Here is a 22,697-nt window from a genome sequence, read left to right as displayed (position 1 = left end):
CAAAAAAAATACAACTTTGAAATCTATATAATATATAAATACAAATTAATTGTAAATTAAGTTGTTATTGAAAATACAATTTTGGTGAATACATAATACATATAATAAGTTGTATTTATTGTTTAGTTAGTTGTGCTTGTAATTGATATCTTATAGAGTGGAATCGTTTTTCAATTTCTAATGCCCTCTGTTTTGGAAATTAACTTGTTTGAACTACTTAGAATATGTACAATTTAAAATACAAAAACTATTGGTATAGATTAATAATGAATACAAATATTTTGGCATTATAGTTCAAATACGCAAAAAAAAAATACAGTTTTGAAATATATATAATATATAAATACAAATTAGTTGTAAATTAAGTTGTTATTGAAAATACAGTTTTGGTGAATACATAATACATATAATAAGTTGTATTCAAAAAATAGAAATACAAATTAGTTGTAAATTAAAATGTTATTGAAATACCTTTTCGGTGAATACATAATACATATAATAAGTTGTATTATACACCATAATCGGTGATTTTAAACAGCAAATCAAAATAAATCTAAATGAATAATGGAAATTACCTTGCCAATCAAGAAATCTCTTGAATTAATAAAGAGATTTCGTTTAACAATCGAGAAAATTTCTTGAATTAAAATATATATTTTGCTGAACAATTTGTCAACACCTTGAAGAAAGAGAATCTGAAAACGTCAAAAAAGGGATAGAAACGTGAAAGACGGGGGTAGAAAAGTGAAATGAAGAAGGAAGGTTAATGGGTATTGATTTAATTATTTTTTTAAAAACGGTTATTGATTTAGAATTTGGTCCAATATAGAACTGTTTTCATAAATAAAATTAATTTTAAATACTAAAATCTGAATACATATTATTTTCTAAAATATTATCATTCTGACATTTTACATAAATATTTTAATGTGTTGTTATTTTGACTAATTATGTTAGGTATTGTGACTTAATTGCTAATTTATTTAAAAGATACCGACATGTCTTGGTCGGTAAATTAACACTTCTTTTAAAAAAAAAGATATTCTCAAAACCCTTGAAGTCATTTTGTTCACTCCAAGCCTCTCTCACGCCCGAGTCCCGACCCATCCCCGACCGCCAATCACCCCCACACATCCCCGACCGGCGCTGTAGCAGCTGGTCGCGCCACCATCCCCGACCGGTGCGCCGCCTCGATCAGCAGCAACAACAGCAGGTCGCAGCAGCAGCAACCTCCGACAGCAGCTACAAACAGAGGGAGTATACATCAAAACTCCCTGCGGCAGTGACGGATTAAGAGGGTAAGTTTATCTTACTTGATTATTTTAATTCATTCTTCTCCTATCTATTCATGTGGGTCTTTATATCTGCCTATGTATATCTTCAACCTTTGCTGTAAAACCCCAGAATTTTTATCCATTTTTCAAAGTCCAAATAAAATTTTACAGTCACCGTATATCCCAACCAACTTAAAAAGCAGAGGGAAGACGTATCCTGCAAAAGAAAACAAAGGAGAGGAGGTGTAGGCAAGAACAGAAGCATTTCTGAAGAAAATAGGCATTTCACATAACTTGCATTGATTTGATTGTCTACAAAATTAGTAGTGTAATATTGAACCGAGTAAGATCTAATGGAATTAAACAGCATTAACCATCACAAAGTTCTTTTATGGAAAGGTAAAAACTGTTGTATGGTGATGGTGACTGTTAATGTTTGAAACCATAGTTCTTGAAGTGTTTTTTGGTAACAAACTGATGAAGATGCTCTATGGATATGGATAAGAAAGTAAATAGTTCTCGAATGTAAAACGCAAATTTGTTTATGAGACTTAACACTACAAGTTAGTACATGAGTTAACTTCATTGTGGATGACTGCAAGGATGAAATAAGAGGAGACGTTTTCAACACTGACAGTTCAAAATTATAATCTTGAACTCATATGCTTGTTTGGGTGAAATTGCAACATAACCAGAAAACTTGTCTAGTACTTGATCAATCACAGGTTAACCAATTTCAAATTGGCTCGTATTTAGGAAATAGGCAGTTGACGAATCTCGATGTTGCTTTGTGTTTGTGCCATGTAGTAACTAATAATTATTGAATCTTTTTCTAGTGTTGAAAGGGTTGATTTTGCGGGCTAGACAACTGAGGAAGCTCAACATCAAAAAAAGTTGATACAAACTTCTTTCATCAAAGTAGGAGATAAGGTTTGGTGTTTCTAAATTTCTAAAGTTCAAGTACAATTTCTTTTTATAATGTGTTGATCCTATTGATGACAAAATTGATTTTCTCGCAAGATCGATTTGTGTCCATCTAGTGTTGATATTAAGCTTTAATTTAGGAATAATGTGTTTGTTAAGCATAAGTACCAACACTAGTTGATCCTATTGATGACAAAATTGATTTTCTTGCAAGATCGATTTGTGTCTATCTAGTGTTGACACTTGGCTTTAAATTTAGAAATAATATACTTGTTAAGCATAAGTACCAACACTAGTTGATCCTATTGATGACAAAATTGATTTTCTTGCAAGATCGTTGACACTTAGCTTTAAATTTAGAAATAATATATTTGTTAAGCATAAATATCAACACTAGTTGATCCTATTGATGACAAAATTGATTTTCTTGCAAGATTGATTTGTGTTCATCTAGTGTTGACACTTAGCTTTAAATTTAGAAATAATATATTTGTTAAGCATAAGTACCAACACTAATTGATCCTATTGATGACAAAATTGATTTTCTTACAAGATCGATTTGTGTCCATCTAGTGTTGACACTAGTTAAAGTTAAAAAGTTGTTAAGTTGTTTAAATAAGTTAAAATAAATAGTGTGGTTTAGTTAGTGAATTTAGTTGTTGGAATTAAGTCAAAATCAAACTAGTTAAAGTTGAAAATTTGTTAAGTTGTTTAAATAAGTTAAAATAAATAATGTGGTTTAGTTGGTGAATTTAGTGTTGAAATTAAGTCTAAACTAAACTAGTTAAAGTTAAAAAGTTGTTAAGTTCCTTAAATAAGTTAAAATAAATAATGTGGTTTAGTTAGTGAATTTAGTTGTTGGAATTTAGTCAAAACTAAAATAGTTTAAGTTAAATTTTTTTTAAGTTGTTTAAATAAGTTAAAATAAATAATGTGGTTTAGTTAGTGATTTTAGTTGTTGGAATTAAGTCAAAACTAAACTAGTTAAAGTTAAAAAATTGTTAAGTTGTTTAAATAAGTTAAAATAAAGAGTAAATGAGTGAATCGAGTTCGTCGTTGGAATGGATCGTGTGAGTTCGACGGAGAAGGAAATGGGGATAATTTGAAATTGGCGCGGATTTAAATTGGATGGTTTTTTCATTGAAAAATATATATGGGCCCAGCAAAAATACTTAATCGTATGACTGATCATTGCACTAAAATTTTTGAAAGAAACTAATAGCACTCGATAATTTAGAAGATGCACAGTCGTTGGCAATTCTGGAGAGCTCTTGAGACACAATTTAGAGAGAAAATTATTAATGATGATGCAGTTATATGAGACAATAAGGCTAATGTTAATAAGAAGTACACCAAGCATGTTGGCCTAAAGAGAGATTTTTTCTTGGTTGTGCGAGGTGCCACTAGAAATATGATTTCTTAGTGGTCGATAAGGTGCTTATAATTAAAAGTGTCATCTATAGAAACTTCAATGCAATGATAAAAGAAATTTCGGAATCTTTGTTCCTACGTATTGTTTCTTGTTTTTCAACCTACAAAATCTGATGATTTTGAATGTGAAAAAGATATTTAGTTTGAGAAATAACAAAAATAATACAATATTGATAAAATCAAATCTTTTTCAATGGGTATTTCTTTTGCCCCAGCTTCAATTCTTATGTTGAAAAAGAACTTGTATGGTTGCTTAAGTTTAGAAGAACAAGAAGTTTTGTTTCTAGAAGACACAAGCCCTGTTGAATATAGAAAACAATCAGAATTCAGGAGGAAATCAGTAGTATAGTATATGGGATTTGGGGGAAGTCATGTGCTTGACACATGTAATTGTTTCTGTTAGTTTTTTAATCGTAGTTAACAAAAAGGATGTTTATGCATGTTTTGAGATAGTTAAAGGATGTTTTTTGTTCACAATTATTCTATAAGGATGTACCCTAGGTTTGGATTGTACTTGAGGGATGAATTTAGCCTAAAACTCGATACTCGATTAATTACTGTCTTTTTACTTTTAGATTGACTTACGCATAAGTCATAACTCACACAGAAGATCATTATTAGTAAAGATTAAAGCTCTTGAAGCTTCTTCAGGTCATTATATTAATGATTGCGACTCAATAAATTGTCATATTAGTCAAACTACAAGTAGATCACTTTAATTTTGATTCAATTCTATTTTTTATCTGTCATATACAGTGCACATGTTATGTTGCATAATTAAACAATTTAAAACTTTATATAGAAATTCTTTCAATTAATGTACAGCCTCGAATTATGACATTCAATTTCAAGAAAAAAAGAAAAGATATGTGGGCCTTGTGACCCATTGCGCCATTCAAAAATGGGCTTTCATACTTTCTCCTACTATGTTTGGGCTGTAACAATCAAGGTTTACTGATTCAGTTGAAAATGGAAGAATAACCGAAGCGGTATTGGGAGAAGGTGAATGGATTCGCTGTCTTTACAATCTCATCTCAGTTTGTGGAGGTAATTTATAGTTCTTGTGTTCTCCAGATTCTTCATGTTGTAATTATCATAGAAGTTTAATTCTTGATTAGTATTTCATAAGGCATATTTAACTGGAAGTTCGTATGATTAAATTGGTGTTTTATGTGTTGTTGAAATGATGAAAGCTCAACCAGTACATACCCAGCTAGAAAACCAGGAATTGCAGTTCCTGAATTTGTAAAATTGCACAAGGGTCCTTCAAAATCCAGATATTTACCTCAGAGGTATCGTATGGCCACTTCAAGTAGGGAGGGGTTGAATGGGATAGAAGAAGGCGATGGAGTGATAATTGTGGATCATGGGTCCCGTAGAAAAGAGTCCAATCTCATGCTAAGTTAGTTTCTGGCATCCTTCATTTTATTTTTTTTCAATTTTGTTGCTGATTTGTCATGAGTTTTGCTTATAGTTGTAGTTTTGATGATAAATGTCAGATGAATTTGTAGCAATGTTTAGAGAGAGAACCAAATACCCCATTGTGGAGCCTGCACACATGGTAAGAATGTTTTATCCCCTTCTTTGAATGATTTTTGTTGTAGAGCTTGCTGTATGATTTGTCGTTTCATTCTTGATTCCTTATCTGTTTATCTTTGTTTTTGCACTCTGTTTGGGATTAGAATACTGTTGAGGAAAGAAAACTGCAGTGCATAAGGGTAAAAAATGAGAAGTCTTGCAGTATGTTTGGATGTTAAAGAGCAAAAGCAAAGGAAAGAAAACAAAAGCATACCTTTTCAGAAAAGAAGCAATAGAAATGATATCAAATTTGCGTATGAGAAATCATCTTAAAATATCTCATGAGAAAATCTGGCAAAATAAAACAAAGATTGATAGGATAAAGGGATCCCTTTAGGGTGGGTGGGAAGTGGCGATAGGACTAAGAATGTGCTTGGAGTAAGAAAATCCTAATGTTTGGATGTTAATATCTCTATTGTCCTTTCTTTTAATCCTCTCAAAAAGTTGGAACTTTCATTTTGCTCTGTATATCTTTTATGGCATTTAGGAGCTAGCTGAACCATCTATCAGAGACGCATTTAGTTTATGCGTTCAACAAGGAGCACGTCGAGTTATTGTGAGCCCCTTTTTCCTTTCTCCTGGACGACATTGGAACCAGGTATCTTTCGTTTTATGTAGTCTGAATTCTTAAGTTCTGCTAGCTGACGTAGAATTTGCCGATGATGTTAGTGCTAGGTTTTGACCTGATATCAGAGTTAAAGCCAAGGACCTTGGTGAAAAGGCTTTGATCTTTCCCTTTTCAGGATATTCCTTCTTTAACAGCTGAAGCTGCAAAGGAGCATCCAGGAGTATCATATCTCATTACAGCACCTCTTGGCCTTCATGAATTACTTGTTGTAAGACTCTTTTTTTTGCTTGCTTTACTTTCTCACTATTTATTCTTTTCATTTACATATGGAATCCAACAATATTGAAACCTTAGTTTATTCCTACTCCATAGTTTGCATTCAAACGCTTGCCCTTATAATTGCTCAAACTCCCCTCTTTCCTAAGACACTGGCCTTATAGCAGTCCTTGCCTAACTAGGGCTTTTGTTATTTTAATTGGTTTGCAGTTGCCTTTTCTTTCCTAGGCTATTGGCACTGGCACTTGTATTAGAATTCTTTTATACTGAATGCTTTGTTCAATCTGAGTTTCTTTTGTGACAATGGCCTTACAGCATCCCATTTTAATCCCAACACTCTTATTGCTCAAGTAACTAGCAAACTTTTGTTTCATGGAGTGACCGTGATGGTCAGAGGTTTTGGCATTGACATCCTTCCTTAATAAAGTTGTTTGGTTGAAATTTTAATCCTAGAAGGTTGATTTAAAAACAGCTAAATGTTTTCTCATTGAAATTCTTCTATGGAAAGTTTGTAGGTTAAAATTCTAATTCTTGAAGATTGTTATTACAGGATGTTGTGAATGATAGGATCAATCATTGCCTAAGTCATATTGCCGGGAAAGCAGACGAGTGTTCAGTTTGTGCTGGAACTGGAAAATGTCGGCTCCGCCAGTGACATACTAGTGAAGCTTAGCAAGACTTCGTTATGTAGAGAGACTTTGTTACCTATGCCAGTTGACTTATTCGAATCTGAATGCTGAGTTACTGCCAAGAGGCAGTAGGTTCAATTATCTCCCAAAACTCAAGTTACCACGAGGACATTGATATTTGGGAGTTGGTAATAGCATTTCAAATACAAATATCAACTGGAGGATGCTTAGTTACTCCCCACCGCCGATGGAGAGTTGCGAGTGCTGGACTGCAGTTCTGATTATCCTCGTCTGATGTTAATCATTTAACTATTGTACATCATCATTTGTGTCTTACTGAACTCATGGCTGCCCATCAGGTGCTGGTGGGTTACTCTCTATTCCTTAAAATATTTGGTTTGAGAGTTGCAGTCTAATAATTTGTGCTGCAGTGTCTTCCTTTACTCAATTACCATAAATCAACAAAGATTTATTTACATGGGTTGTAGCTGAAATTGTTGGGTATTGTATTTAGCTTTTCTCGTCAATAAGAAGACTGATCATTTTTCATGATGAAATTCTTAGAATCTTTGATTTATGATGTCCATGCTCGCTGCTATACCGTGGCGTCTGTGTTTGAATTTGGCACTATAAATAGTTATGTGCAAAAGTGGATGACGCAGAATTTAAAATTTTCATCTTTGGTCACTAATTAGAGCATGTGCTCTGCCTGGAGTTCGTCCTCCTGCCTTTTCATAAAATTGTGATTAATACTCCCTCCGTTCCATATTATAAGTCACCTTTTCCATTTGCACTTGCATTAAGAAATAAAGTAATTTTACCCTTATGCCCTTATTTAATGTTTGCTTATGACAACTTTGTAATAAATGATGAAATGTTAGATTTCAAAAATATAAATACATTTGAATGACTATTTAAATTTTACTTTTTGGAGCCAAATGTTTTCACCAATTGATCCAAAAAAATTTAAAAAACAAGTTTTTCCCACCTCAATTTTCCTATATATTTGTGTAAAATGTTTTTTTTTTTTTAAAAATATTTTTATATATAAATTCTTAAAGCAAACATGACAACATCACAAAATATTCAAATTCCATTACTTCAAATTGATCTAAATTTTCCTGCTGAATCTGATGTTATTGATAATGAAATTAGACGACAAATGAATTTTAGTTCTAATTCGACAAATCATTTGTTTTTTTATTTAAATGGTGCATAACTCCTTTATTTGGATCTTGATTTTTCTCAATTTGCCCTTCACATGTTTTGGTTGAGTCTTCTATTTTTACATCCTTTGAACTTTTTGAAATGTCATCTTCCTTGATAAAATTTGTTGAAGCTTCAACTTTCAAGATTATTTTTGAATTTTTTTTCATCTTTTATTTTTAATTTGTTTGTTGATATTTTTTTTCAAAATCAGATTTTATAGAATAAGTAGTGAATAAAGAAAGTAGTTAATTAATGAATGAAGTACTCTCCCAATTAAATTAATTACTTGTAGATTTCCTAGGTTAGTCAAAGTAAATACATTTTCAAGATTAATTAATTAATCCATCAAGGGTATAATGGGTAAAATATGATAATTTATGCATAAATTTTATAAAATGACATATATTGTGGTCCAACTATTTTTAGAAAGGGGTGACTTATAATATATAGGACGGAGGGAGTAACATAAGATTTAAATAAAAGAAGAAACGAATTATACAGTTGGACGAAGTGATTCTGATTCGGTAGTTAGTACTTGGCTGTAAATTGTGTGACCTTCAGTCCTTCACCACTCAAAGAAAAGGTAGGACTAATGGAAAATGGAGATCTTTCCTACTGAAAAGTTCTGTAAATCTCAAACGTTTTGGCAAATTTCAAAAGTTATATACTCGTATTTTATAAGCTACTGCTGAATTTGCTGTTTATAAATTATAAGGAGAATACAAAAAGAAAAGGAAAGATGTTCCGTTTTATACAGAAGATTATAAGGGGATGAAAAAGTGTATGTGAGCATTATCCCACATCGGCAGAAACAACGGAAGGCAAGGTGCTGGAGTGATATAAAAAGAAAGGAGGGAACAACATTGAAACATACTTACCTGGACGGGGTCAATGGGTGATCATGAAGGCCCATGGCCTAGGTTGGTGACCTTCATTGCACTTTGAAGGGGCGCCCGCCTAAGGTCGGCCCAAGTGGTCGAGCCTACGTCATAATTTGTTGCTGAGGGGGCCTGCGTTCGCGCGGCCCCTACCAATATAGTCCAAGTTTATCTGCTGGAAGTCTTCTGTATCATTGAGGGTAGGAACTCTTAATTTTCATCTTTCAATATATCATTTCTACGTTTCTTTGTTAAACCATAATTTGAAAAACGTCAGTAGGAACAAGAAGGTGGGAACTTTCAGCATGAGAAGTAGTATTATGAGGTCTGTTTTATCCAACTTGAAAGATAATGTACACAAGATCGTCTCTATTTTGAATGACTTCACAGAAAAGAGATTAATAGTTGAAGGGACCATTTTTCATGGGCAGTTGATAAAAAAAGGTGTTTCATCACAGAAACACATTGCCGTTAAGATGCTTATTATGTATCTTAAATCAGGAAAACCAAATGAAATTGATCAGATGCTGAAGGAGTTTGATGGGTTCAACTTAGTTGTACATAATTGTCTTATTACTGCTAATCTTGAATGGGGAAAACTGGACGAAGCTCGTAGACTGTTTGAGGAAATGCCTAAGAGAAATGAAGTTTCTTGGACTGCTATAATTTCGGGGTTGTTGAGGTCTGGAAAAGTTGAAGAGGCAATTTTGTACTTTGAGAAAAACCCATTTCAGAATCTGTTTTCGTGGACAGCAGTTATCAGTGGGCTTGTTCAAAATGGGTTAAGTTTTAAAGCAATGAAGCTGTTTCTCGAGATGCTTCAATCTGGAGTTATGCCTAATGCTGTCACTTTTACTTCCATTATTAGAGCATGTGGAGAGTTGGGTGATTTTAATTTGGGAATGTCTGTGTTGGGTTTGATTGTTAAGATTGGCTATGAACGTAACTTGTCAGTTTCGAATTCTTTGATCACATTTAACTTGAGACTAAATGATACTGTTTCAGCTAGGTCAATTTTTGATAGGATGCAGAGTAAAGATGTCGTTTCGTGGACAGCGATTCTTGACATGTATGTTCAGATGGGAGAATTGGTAGAAGCTCGTCGTGTCTTTGATGAGATGCCAGAAAGAAATGAAGTTTCTTGGAGTACAATGATCTCGAGGTACAGTCAGAGTGGTGATGCAGAAGAGGCAGTGAATCTCTTCATTTGCATGGTCCGGCAGGGGTTTAAACCAAATAAGTCATGTTTTGCTAGCGTAGTAAGTGCATTGGCCAGCCTGGAAGCTTTAGTAATGGGAAAGATTGTTCATGGACATATATTAAAAATCGGGATGGAGAGAGATGCTTACATTGGTAGCTCACTTGTTGACCTTTACTGCAAATGTGGAAGCACCAAGGATGGACGTGTAGCATTCGACTCGATCTTGGAGAAAAATGTTGTTTGTTGGAATTCAATGGTTAGTGGGTATAGTCTCAATAACCAGCCCGAAGAAGCTAAGGAGCTATTTCACAAGATACCCCAAAAAGATAACATCTCATGGAATTCACTAATAACAGGTTATTTAGAGTATGAAAAATTTGACGAGGTTTTTGAAGTTTTCTGTGAGATGCTTCTGTCTGGAGAACGACCAAGTAAATCTACTTTCTCTAGTGTTTTATGTGCCTGTGCGAGCTTAGCTTCACTAGAAAGGGGGAAGAACTCGCATGGTAAGGCAATTAAACTTGGTTTTCACTCTGACATTTTTGTCGACACTGCCCTTGTGGATATGTATGCCAAATCCGGAGATGTTGAAAGCGCAAAGAAAATCTTCAAAAGGATGCCCAAACGCAACGAGATTTCCTGGACAGCTATGATTCAAGGGCTTGCAGAAAACGGCTTTGCAGAGGAAGCACTTGCTGTATTTGAAGAATTTGAACGGACCAAGTCCATTACACCTAATGAGCTGCTTATTTTAGCCGTTTTATTTGCTTGTTCCCACTGTGGTCTAGTAGATAAAGGACTTCATTACTTCAATTCAATGAAAAAGCTCTATAATATACAGCCGAACGATAGGCACTATACCTGTGTAGTGGACATGCTGTCTCGTTCAGGACGTCTTTCTGAAGCAGAGAAGTTCATCTTGGACATGCCTTGTGAACCAGAAGTTCAAGCCTGGGCAGCTCTCTTAAGTGGTTGCAAAACATACAGGAATGAGGTAATAGCAGAAAGGGTGGCGGAAAAGATTTCAGAGCTGGCTGAAAAGCACCCTGAAGAATATGTGTTGCTGTCAAATGTTTATGCTGCAGCTGGCAGATGGTTAGATGTCTTAAACATGAGAAAACAAATGAAGGAAAAAGGACTGAGGAAAAGCGGGGGATGTAGTTGGATAGAAGTGCGGAACCAACCCCATTTCTTCTATTCCCAGGATGGTTCTCACAATGAGTCCACAGAAATTTACGGGGTTTTGGAACTAATGAGGTCAGACATGCTTCTCACATAGATTGCGTCAAGTTTTGAAGGACAACTAATTGAAACCAGATGCAGATCAGAGGTCAAAAGAGTTTTAGAGAACGTTCTTGGTGTAGAAAATGTGAATGCAGGATCCCATTGAATTGAATTGGTCCATGAATCTAAGAAATGGTGAGAATTCTTGATCACTTTCGATTTGAAAATCCAAGATTTGCCTTGATGCCCTCGTAAATTTAAGTGTATAAATGATCTTGCAGAGTAAACGTGTGAATCATTGCTGCAGAAACGCTTGCCTGAAGCTGTAAAGTGGAACTGACATACGAGTAGGGAAAGCAATGTCTTCACTAGTTTCAATCCCTTGGCATAGTAGTTGAAGGTTTATTCTTCTACTGCCACCAAAAAACAAGAAAGGCTGGTAAGTAGGAAAAAGAGTTGGCTCTAGAAAGAAAAAGGAAGAGTTGAAGGGTCAAAAACACACCTAAACTTTTTTTTTTTTTTGAGTTTTATACCTAAACTATTGAAATTGTGAGTTTCATATGTAAATTATCACATTAGTTTGAGAAACACACCTCTCTTTTATTACACTCTCATCAATAGTCATCATGTCTGTCTTTTACACCCCATAATGAGTAGGGGTGGGCATAAATATCGAAAAATCAAATCGAACCGAACTAATTCGGTTCTTCGATTTTTTGGTTTGGTGTTATTTTTTTGAAAGCTCGGTTCTTCGGTTCGGTGTTCGGTGTAAGGGTCTCAAAACTTCGGTGCACCGAAGAATCGACTTTTAAAAAAAATAATAATTATATATATATATATATATATATATATATATATATATATATATATATATATATATATATATATATGAGCATTCTCTTAACTAAAAATTAAAAATTCAATTAACAATTAAATCTTTCATGAACAAATCAAAGTAACAACAAATGTACCATTCAATAGTTAACTTCAAATATTAGTTTCCAAGAGAAACTCAAACATATTTCTACCAATGTACATTATGTAAAGAAACCGTCTTCGTACTTGTTTTTCTCGAGAAATAGTTGGAGGCACATTGTTCTTGATAAAGACAAATATAGTCTTTTAGTTAGCACAATAAATGTTCCACGGTGAGACGCATAATTTCTTAACATAATTTTAAATTTCTAAGTATCTTATACTTTATCCTTATTTTATTTTTCATTCACACCGAAAAACCAATTGAAAATCACCGAAGTAGAAAAAACCGAACCGAATTAGTTTGGTTTAATATACGGTGCACACTTTTAAAAAACCGAAGAACCGAACGCCCACTCCTAAATTAATGAGAGTGTAATAAAAAAGAAGTGTATTTCTCAAACTAATAAGTGATAGTTTTAAGTATGAAATTAATACTCCCAATAGTTTAGTTATGAAATTCAAAAAAGGAATAGTTTAGATGTATTTTTGACACTTATCTCAAAAAGGAATGAATATTCGTTGATTATTCCATCATTGTATATGTCCAGAAAGAATGATATCTTGATAAATGAACACTGATTATTTGTAAGTTGTAAATGCCTTATAAGAATTGGCAAATCATAGATATGATTGCCTATTGAAGTTCTCTACAGAAGATAGTACTTATGGTAGCTGCTAATGCATGTGATAAAGTATTGTTTTAATAAACAAATACTAACACTAATTGATATGAAATTTTTTATTATGGATGAGGCACAACTAGTACTAGTAGTATGAGGGGATTTATTAATTTATATTCTGATTCATGGACCCACATTATAGTTTAGATGACTAGTTTAATTTCCTCAAAGATAATTAATAGAGTATAGTAATATTTTTGTAATTATGATTTGACCCGTATAGGAGAAAATAAAACTTTGTTCAGTTACAGCTTGTGAGTTTATAAATTAAATACGATTAAGTAATTAAGAGCAAAACACAAATTTTCTTGACGTCAAGTTATACACAAATAAGAGGTGAGGGTCCTTAGATTCAATCCATCGGATGGAATAGCGGCTGCACCTTTAATTTTTTAAAATAAGGGATAAATTTTCTGAATTAACTACAAAGAAATAAGGTACGTGGCTAAGAAGATAATTAGTGAATTGTATAAAATTTCATTTGAACTTGTTTGCTGGGCCCATATATATATATTTCAAATTCAATGAAAAAATCATCCAATTTAAATCCGCGCCAATTTCAAAATTATCCCCATTTCCTTCTCCGTCGAACTCACGCGATCTATTTCAACGGCGAACTCGATTTACTCATTTACTCTTTTGTCTTTGAATTTCCCTTCTTCTTCTTCTTCCAATTTCTTCAACAGAGGACAAAGTGATCGCTGATTTTCTCGCAGTAGAATTGCCAGTTGAGTTGAAATGCTTTGTCTTCTCCAATTTGACGGTACAATACGAAGTAAGTATTTCATAATGTTGTTAGCTTCAGCTATTCAAATCGAAAAGAGGTAATATATCAAACAAAAGGGTCATAGACATAAATATTCCGGTTAATGTTTGGTGATTTTCATCCTTACATGACTCCATCAATTCAGTAGGCTGTAATCCATATCGACAAATGATAAATGTGATTTTGATTATGTGTTGTTTCTAATGTATTTTCGCTTTCTCATTGAGGTGAAATCTGTTGACATACATTTTTATCAGGAAATTAGATAATAATGGATGGTTATGCGCTTAAGTCCGTGTCGGACTTGCCTCCTGTTTTCCGTTCAACTTTCAGTTTCAGGTACTACTCTTTTCAGTATCCTATCAATCGAATTTCTATGCGCCTTTTTATATACTAGTGCTAGGAAATTTTATTGTTTGTTTGAGATATTTTTTGTAAAATTTTATTAAGACTTCCGTTCGTCAACACTGTCAATTGAATGTTCAAGTGCGCTTATTGTACTACTGGAATCCTTGAAATGAAGAAGTTACACACTCTCCTACTGCGATATGGGCATCACCTGAAATTTGTAAAAGTGGGATATAGAGAACCTCTAGTATAGAGATCGACTTATTAATTTTTTGAGTTAAATAATTGAGTATTTAAATGAAATGTGTGGGATATATATATATATATATATATATATATATATATATATATATAGATAGATAGATAGATAGAGAGAGAGAGAGAGAGAGAGAGAGAGAGAGAGGAATCATATACTGACCTCAACTAGTTTAGGGTTGAGGTGTTGTAGTTATTGTTGATGTGACGTAAATCATTTAGGAAGCCACTACACATATACTAGCCACAGAACTTGTACACTGTTTCCAGACTCCTAGAAATGCCTCAATGCTGATTGCTGGCTCTTTTTATTTGCCCTTGCTCACAAGTCAAACTGTAGAGATGGCTGTTTGATCATCAGCTTCACATCTGCACTAGGCTATCACTGTATTACATTCTTTAGTATCCCAAACTAGCTGATAGTGTTTCAAGTACTGTTTTTCTACATGCAGATATTTTAATTCGCTGCAGAGTGAATGCTTTCCTGCTTGTTTCCTGTCGGATGTGAACATGGTAATTTCAGCGCCAACAGGAAGTGGGAAAACAGTGCTTTTTGAACTATGCATTTTGAGGCTTCTCTCAAGGTTTATCTCAGGAGAGGGAAAATTTATTCACATGAAGGGGTCTCTGAAGGCTGTAAGTTTCTATCAATGTTTTGCACAAGATAACTGAATTTGCAATTTCAAGGAGAATGATCCATTGAATGGAAGAAGTCAAACGTGCTGGAAAACCTTCATTTTCTGATGTTTTAACTGCATGCCTTGTCTATTTTATTTCACACTACCAGCTTATTCAGACTCTCTTTTTGCTACAACTTTTTATCATCATCCTTTGGGATGAAAGAGTTAGTGCACCTCAATAATGCACGGTTTTACTGGCCATTCCTATCCACGTCCTGTAGATTGATATATTGTTTCAAATTGCATATGTCAGGATATTCACAGTGATGTTTGCCACTTTTACCTACTCCTGCCCGTGCAAAGACAATTATGTAGCCATTGGAAATTTTCATCATCTTTTAGTCATTTAGCACACTTGCAAACTCCTTTTTTCTTCTGATATATAGATATATGTTGCACCCTCAAAAGCACTGATACAAGAGAAGCTTCGTAATTGGAACCAGAAGCTTGGTTCATGGGGGATAAATTGCTTGGAACTGACAGGGGACAATGAGAACTACAAAATCACAGATATACAGGACGCTGATGTAATTCTTACCACTCCTGAGGTCAGACTAAAAATGAAAACCAGCCATCACTCTTTTTCTGTTTCTTGGCTAACTATGTGATTGCCATTGAGTTTGTTATTTTTCTGCAGAAGTTTGATGCTGTGACTCGTTATCGCATAAATAATGGAGGCCTGAGTTTTTTTGGTGATATTGCATTGGTGCTAATTGATGAAGTCCATTTGTTGAATGATCCTCGTGGAGCAGCTTTGGAGGCAATTGTCAGTAGAATTAAAATGCTTTCTCGCAAACCTGAACTGAAATCAAGTGCTCTAGCTAATGTCCGTTTTTTGGCTGTTTCTGCAACCATTCCCAACATTGATGACCTTGGTAAATTTCAAGATAGTTCAAACAAGCCAACATTTCATGATAATCGCTGATATAGTAGTTTGATTGTAAGTCTCTCTTTATGCAGCAGAATGGCTCATGGTCCCCAGGCAAGGAGTAAAAAGGTAGAATTCTATATATATGCCATCTTTTTATTAATCAAAGAAAGTATCACTTTAGTTCTGTAAAACACTGTCCAATATGCAGGTTTGGGGAAGAAATGAGACCCGTGAAGTTGACTACCAAAGTTTTTGGTATTTACTTATTCTTACGATGAATGTTCAATTTGATTCAGTCCTGGTTACACCCTAACTCAATTATTCAATTTGTGCTTACTACCTTTATCTTAAATTAGGTGTCATTTTTTGACTTTTTGCTGTTTTAAAATCTAGAGAGTTAAAATACTCATTTCTTGGTAGTAGTTAGGAAGGTGGGCAGGCAATGCTTGGGAGTTTGAATTCCCTTTATAATATTGTTAAGTATAAAACCTATAAAAGAAGGAAGTGTAAAACTGAGTTCAAACAAAAATATCAAAGCAGGTCCCAGTTAGATCTTTGATTGGATAATATTGAACCAACTGCCAAGTAAATGACAAAGTACTTCATTTTGGGAGAGAGTGTACTTTCTGATAAAATGAGACGGAAGTACATTGAGGACACTGAGTCACACATATCGGTATAATGCCTTAAAATGCATCAAGCACCTTTGTAGGAAGTGCATTGACATGCCTCTGGGGTAATCATTGCCTGAGCTTCTTATAAGTTCTGCATTGCCAACCCTCTGTCTGCAGGATACACTCCCGCAAAGAATGACTTTCTATTTGAAAAGGTATGTTGTTTGTTGTCTTTTCTTTTTCAGTTTTCTGTTTATACCTCTGTTCACTCTTTCAAAGTTTTGAAAGTCTCCCCACTTCTATCCAGTTTCATGTCTTGCTTTGTCAAATTTTAGAATCTATTTTACAGGATAGCTAGAGATTATCATTATTACACCTTGAAATACCTCTTAATATCTTGACAATACTGTTTGATTTTCTTTTCCAGCGCCTACAGAACTTTGTCTTCGGTAAGCATAAAAAGCTAGTTGTGACATCATATACCTCCTATTTTCAATTTATACTCCCTTACTATGTTCTATTCAATGTCTAGAACTAAGCATGAGAGTTTGTACAGATATCCTCATGCAACATTCTAGAGGAAAATCTGCTCTAGTTTTTTGCTCAACCAGAAAAGGAGCACAAGAGGCAGCACAACAGCTCTCTCAGACAGCAATGACCTTTGGTCATTCAAATCCTTTCATCAAAAGCAGAGAGCAACAAGAAAGGTTGAGGGAAGCTTCACTATCATGTAGTGACAAACAAATGCAGTCTTATATTCTTTATGGTGGTATGTTCTATCCTCCCTAACTTTTGTTGGCGGCACTATCAGACCCCTGATTGAAACAAAATGTGTTTTTCATTCTCTCTTTTTCCTTTGTACTGGGATGTTGAATATGTAGGTGTATTGAGCCTAGACCCTGCAGATTATTGATTATCTGTGTTATGCAGTTGGTTATCACAATGGTGGTCTTTCCATGAACGACCGCAACCTCATTGAAGGCCTCTTTCTGAATGGTGATATTCAAGTGCTGTGCACTACAAATACTCTTGCCCATGGAATTAATCTACCAGCACATACCGTTGTGCTTAAATCAACTCAGTACTTGTATGTCCACCAGCTATTATCTGATTTGTTCATTAGTCAGATGTCATCTTTGTAATTCTATCATGTTCTTTCCAGCAATAAGGAAAAAGGGACTTACATGGAATATGACAGATCAACCGTCCTGCAGGCATGCTACTCTTCCCTGGGGTTCCTCTGCTAAGTCATTTGTATTCGGCAATACAAAATTGTACTGTATCTAGAATTCAAAGATGATGATTTCGTCCACACTTGGAAACCTACATCTAAAGTAAAATTATTGTTAGTTCCAAATAAGAGTTATATATTTTCCAACTATTGCAGATGTCAGGAAGAGCAGGTCGACCACCATTTGATGACACGGGAATGGTCATAATCATGACCAGAAAAGAAACTGTGAGTCTTCCCGTTGTGATACAGATGAGGTTCACCGCATTATGAAAAATTGACAGAGTAATTTTATGTTGTCTTTTCTCTTTTCTTTCCGTGCAGTCATCAGTCAGTAGCTAATCTTCTGTACTTCATCTTGATCATTACTGCTAATTTTCCTATCTGAACCTTCTTTTACACATTAGGTTCACTTGTACGAGAATTTATTAAGTGGATGCGAATTGGTGGAGTCACAGTATGTAACTATTCATCTTGTTAGTTAGTGATGCTTTTCGATCTTGGGTGCATCCAAAACGGACTGTGTAACCAAGAAGTTGATGTGGTTTTCTTTCTCTTTAGATTGCTTCCATGTATTACAGAGCACCTAACAGCAGAGATTGTTCAACTGACCGTGTCAGATATAACAGGAGCAATTGAATGGATGAAATGCTCATTTTTGTATGTTAGAATAAGAAAGGTATATCTTCCTGAGCTGAATAATGAGAACATGATCTATCTGCAATTTCTGTAAAATTTTATCCCTAACAATTTTCAGTCAAAATATAGAATCCAGAGAAATATGCAGTAAGGAAGGGGCTAACTGGCGACCGTTTAGAGAGGCATATGCAAGGTGATCAGTGGCACTGGTAAACTATGAAGTTCTTTCAAGTTTATTTAGCCATATGTGCTGACTTAAAATATATATTCCAGATATTTGTGTTCAGAATGTAAATGAGTTGTCAAGGTATCAATTGATTTGGACAGATGAAGATGGTTTCCTCTTAAAGCCTCTTGGTATGGAGATTTCAGAATGCAGTGTAGTCTAATATCCATGTTGGATATCATAATTTCTGCCTCGTTTATACGCAGAACCTGGAAAGTTGATGACGAAATATTATCTGAAATTCGACACGATGAAGCACATCATGCAAGCCCCTGGAAACTGTAGCATAGAGGATGCACTTCAAATCATTTGCCGTGCTGAGGAACTTAGCTGTATCTTTTCATACTCTACCAATTAAAATGTTATTACAACAGGTGTTATGTCTCACTTTCCTGTAAAATGAAGGGATACAACTGAGGCGCAATGAGAAGAAGCTCCTGAATGACATAAACATTGACAAAGACAATAGGCTCCGCTTTCACATCCTTGGGGACAAAGAGAAAAGAAAAAAGCGGGTCCAAACCAAAGAAGAGAAGATATTTGTTTTGGCAAACGACTGCCTAACGGGGGACCCTTTGGTCTTTGATTTATCCCTTAGCCAGGTTGTCATCAAGTTCATGTATTATATTACCATGCACCAAAGGCATTGATATGGGCTAATAGTCTTTTAATGATATAGGACGTGAACTCTATATGTGCAAATGGCTATAGAATTGCAAAGTGCATGAAAGAGTATTTCCTTTACAGGAAGAACTATCGAGGAGCTTTGAGTTCAGCACTTCTAACCAAATCCTTGTATCAAAAGGTCTGGGATGATAGTCCATACTTGCTGAAACAATTACCTGGTATTGGAATGGTGACAGCAAAGGTTTGTAGCTTATATTGATCTGATAGTCCATGTTTTGGGAACAGACAGATTCCTAAGGTTTATCCTGATGTACACTTATCTTCCTGCACAGGCACTTCATTCAATGGGAGTAAAATCATTTGCCTCACTCTCCGATGCAGATCCAAGGAAAATAGAGATGGTCACTGGCAGAAAATATCCTTTTGGGAATCATATAAAAGAGTCATTACTATCGTTACCCCCAGAAATTGAGATGAGGGTTGAGGAAACTGAGAGCCAAAGGCAAGGGAAGTCCAAGGTTATGGTAACACTGACTAGGTTGTCACAACCTGCTCAAACAACTAAACGACATTATGCTGATATGGTATGGTAATTATAGGGAACATTTCGCCTGTGCGTTATTTTCTACATCACACTTACTTTGTTGTAGAATTTACTCAATGACATTCAGTTGAAAACTTTCTGATAGGTGGTTGGCGTTGAAGAAGATAATCTGGTACTGTTTCATGAGAAAATAAGGTAATAGATTCTTAAATATGGAGTGTGCACTTTAAAATGACATCATTTTCCTTGAAAAAACAAAAGCTTCTCAACAAAGTATGAACATTTCAAAGCATGTTTGTATCAGCTCAAATTTAGAATATCATTATTTTTCTTGAAATTAATAAGGTTCCCAACAAATTATTAGGATTTTCAAAGCATGCTTATATTAGGTCAATTTTCTAGGTGTCCAGCATATACTTCTGTATGAGTAGTCATATGTCAGATGCCTATCTAATGATTCCCTTTGGCTGTTCTACTTATGAACTAGTGGTGTTGAATTTTTCTTTATGATTATTTAGCCACTAGAATGACTTGGGATTTTTTTTCTTGCTGCAGGGTGGATGAATTTCCTAGGTACTCTTAAAAGTTTGGTCCCCATTTCCAAATCAAGCCTGAGAAACTGCCAAACTATACCAACTAGATTATTAAATTCATGAAATTCTTGTGAATGCCATATTTAGTAGTGATCTTCACTGTTATTATGGTTTTCTTTTAGTGATCTTCACTGTTATTATGGTTTTCTTTTACAGCCCTTATAGCAAGACAGTTATGGTGCCAAGTCCCCAGCAAGGGAAGCTGACTGTTAAAGCAGATCTGATATTTGATGAATTTAGTTAACTCCTCACACATTCTATGTGTATTTTCATTTATGTGTACTGCTTCTCCCCTTGAGTTTTATCTGACTAGATCACATCATTTTTCTGCAGTTGGTGTTGATCTCCATCAAAAGGTTTTATTGATAAACATGGTTGACCATAATTTTGTGATGAAGTACAGAACCAAGCAACCCTCTTCCTTCCAGAACAATGATGTCTGCATCATAGAGGACACACAAGATGCAGCTCAAGCATCATGCCAAGTGTCTCACAGTTTAGCTGAAGCTGGTTGGAGCTCAGACATGTGAGAGCTAACTTTCCCTTTTTATGAACGTAAAGCATATGATAACCATGATGATTGACAATATGACTGCTAACTTTTGTAGTTTCTGTTTCTTATTTGGATTATTGGGTCATGAATATTAGACCTTATACAGGAGAGGGAAGTTTGAACTTATAGCAAATTCCATCTGTATTTGATGGCACCATATGAAATAATTGTGTGGTATATGTTTTGGGGAAACTGAAGGTTCCTGATTCTATCGTTCTCTCTTACATGTATGACAGGTTGAATCTGCTTCCACACTGAATACTAACTGGCTTCTTGTTTCTGTTATCAGGCCCAGTTTCAAGCTAATAGATGAAGATCTAGACGAAGGTAGCAATTTAAGCTCTCACATGTTTTGTGTTTAATGTACTTCAATGTGTTACTGACTTCTGCTGCTATATACATCAATGAAGTGGTACTTGCTGCTGCAGTCGAAGATGATGAATGCAGAATCATAAACGAAAATACAATATTTGACCATATACGTGAAAAGGCTAAACACCTCCCTGCTTTGACCTCACTGAAAGGTACATGTTTACCATCATTAGAGACTTTGAATCTCATCAGAAAGCGCACTCGCGAGAAGCAGCTTCTTGTTGAGAATGCTGTAGGAGTATCTGAAGAAGTGAGAAGAACCAAAGTCCCATGTCACAACATGGTCATTCAATCTGCACAATATATTGATCTAGAAGAAAATAGACCATTTTCTAACAAAGATCAGAGACCATATAGCCATCACGTCTCTAATGCCATTTACCTGCCTGATGAGAGAGGTAATATACAAAGTCATTGGCGCTAATATCTGTAGATTATATGCAGGCTGACATCAAATTATACTGTTCTAGGTGAGCTTTTCTTTGAAACTGGGAGTGTTCCATCTGAAACAATTGCTGAAGAAATGATATTCAAATATAACCCTATAGATTCTAAGATGTTCCACAGCTTTGAGAATGTGAAGAACACAGAACCCAAGTTACTCAATATGGCCAATGGAACCTGCATAATTCACCAACCTGAGCACATTTCTTCCAGCTTTGGGTTTCAAGAGACAACTCCAACAAAAGTTACGAAAAATGCAGCAAGTAAACAAATTGAAGAGGTTGAGGATCTAACTATTCATGGTTACACCCCTGGTACAAGTGAAAAAACTGATCTTTCTATGGAAACCTCGAGAAAAGATGCAGAGGGAAGATCAAGATTGTTGTCAGCTGCAGATGCTTACTTTATTAGGAATAAAGGTGGATATCCACTACGTTCTCCAAGTTTCAAGGAACAACAGGGCACTTCTTCAGTACAAGTTGGAGAAATCAGTCAACCTAATCCCTTTCTTGGGTTTAAAAGCATTTTTACATTTCTGTTCGAGTGAACATGGTGGTATCTAGGATATGTTGAATCCAATGACTTGCTTTGTCAGCTATATTGAGAACTATGTGTTTAAAATTTGTTTGGTCTCCTTTACTTGGTTAGATAAAATTACTTTCTTTGCGGTAAATATAGGGTATTGTGTTATGATTTATGACTTATAAGAATTTCTACATTATTAGTATATTCTTACTTGTTATAGGAGGTAACCTGATTTATTTATCAGGTTACTAGAGTAATGTATTAAGAATGTTTACCTATAGTTATCATTTTGGTGTCTTCGTGGTATTAAAGAGATTTTACATTGTTAGAATAGAAGTTTAACTAATAGTCAATTAAAGATGTACAACTAAAGGGAATTGAGAATTTCGACAATTGGGCAAAATAAATTATAGAGATAAACTAAATCCCCACTTTATTCCAACAAAATGCATTTCACAAGTACAAGATGTTGAAAGATTTTGAGAGGGAAATTGTTTTTTTATCATCAAGTTAATGCATGCATAAAAGTTCTTGTATTCATATCAAATAGAATGCATAA

The 22,697-nt window shown here is 34.7% G+C and overlaps 2 protein-coding genes and 1 non-coding gene across 3 annotated transcripts; all 3 read left to right on the top strand.

Annotated features, from left to right (window-relative positions):
• Positions 1 to 1,081: 1,081 nt before the first annotated feature.
• Positions 1,082 to 7,261, top strand: LOC125811131 (sirohydrochlorin ferrochelatase, chloroplastic). Its single transcript, XM_049490626.1, has 8 exons — positions 1,082 to 1,298; positions 2,111 to 2,204; positions 4,593 to 4,676; positions 4,823 to 5,031; positions 5,129 to 5,190; positions 5,695 to 5,805; positions 5,951 to 6,043; positions 6,602 to 7,261. The coding sequence occupies exons 3-8, from the start codon at positions 4,636 to 4,638 to the stop codon at positions 6,704 to 6,706; spliced, it is 621 nt and encodes a 206-aa protein (XP_049346583.1). The 5' UTR covers positions 1,082 to 1,298; positions 2,111 to 2,204; positions 4,593 to 4,635; the 3' UTR covers positions 6,707 to 7,261.
• A 1,498-nt stretch (positions 7,262 to 8,759) lies between these two features.
• LOC125811202 (U1 spliceosomal RNA) lies at positions 8,760 to 8,920 on the top strand. The gene has a single exon (XR_007441901.1). It is a non-coding gene; the product is annotated as a U1 spliceosomal RNA (small nuclear RNA).
• Positions 8,921 to 9,087: 167 nt separating this feature from the next.
• On the top strand, positions 9,088 to 22,270 carry LOC125811009 (DExH-box ATP-dependent RNA helicase DExH17). The gene is made up of 28 exons (XM_049490497.1): positions 9,088 to 11,244; positions 13,882 to 13,955; positions 14,672 to 14,855; positions 15,286 to 15,447; positions 15,537 to 15,774; positions 15,860 to 15,896; positions 15,979 to 16,025; positions 16,562 to 16,599; positions 16,812 to 16,833; positions 16,941 to 17,153; positions 17,315 to 17,471; positions 17,547 to 17,598; positions 17,772 to 17,843; positions 18,023 to 18,072; positions 18,177 to 18,294; positions 18,384 to 18,447; positions 18,528 to 18,611; positions 18,687 to 18,812; positions 18,886 to 19,082; positions 19,160 to 19,348; positions 19,440 to 19,691; positions 19,797 to 19,846; positions 20,207 to 20,224; positions 20,401 to 20,483; positions 20,578 to 20,770; positions 21,087 to 21,124; positions 21,208 to 21,567; positions 21,640 to 22,270. The coding sequence occupies exons 1-28, from the start codon at positions 9,088 to 9,090 to the stop codon at positions 22,158 to 22,160; spliced, it is 5,796 nt and encodes a 1,931-aa protein (XP_049346454.1). The 3' UTR covers positions 22,161 to 22,270.
• Positions 22,271 to 22,697: the final 427 nt, after the last annotated feature.

This window comes from Solanum verrucosum, unplaced genomic scaffold (assembly GCF_900185275.1).
Source record: "Solanum verrucosum unplaced genomic scaffold, falcon-dt-bn FXZP01000032.1, whole genome shotgun sequence".
Classification (NCBI taxonomy): domain Eukaryota; kingdom Viridiplantae; phylum Streptophyta; class Magnoliopsida; order Solanales; family Solanaceae; genus Solanum; species Solanum verrucosum.
Note: the sequence above shows the minus strand (reverse complement) of the source record. Positions and strands in the feature narration are given on the sequence as shown.

Excerpts from the sequence above, each read along its gene's own strand:
- LOC125811131 (XM_049490626.1), top strand. The coding sequence starts at position 4,636 with ATGGATTCGCTGTCTTTACAATCTCATCTCAGTTTGTGGAG. Across the intron at positions 4,677-4,822 it reads TCTCATCTCAGTTTGTGGAG|CTCAACCAGTACATACCCAG; the intron begins GTAATTTATAGT and ends AAATGATGAAAG. Across the intron at positions 6,044-6,601 it reads GCCTTCATGAATTACTTGTT|GATGTTGTGAATGATAGGAT; the intron begins GTAAGACTCTTT and ends TTGTTATTACAG.
- LOC125811009 (XM_049490497.1), top strand. The coding sequence starts at position 9,088 with ATGAGGTCTGTTTTATCCAACTTGAAAGATAATGTACACAAGATCGTC. Across the intron at positions 20,484-20,577 it reads TCTGATATTTGATGAATTTA|TTGGTGTTGATCTCCATCAA; the intron begins GTTAACTCCTCA and ends ATTTTTCTGCAG. Across the intron at positions 21,125-21,207 it reads AGATGAAGATCTAGACGAAG|TGGTACTTGCTGCTGCAGTC; the intron begins GTAGCAATTTAA and ends ACATCAATGAAG.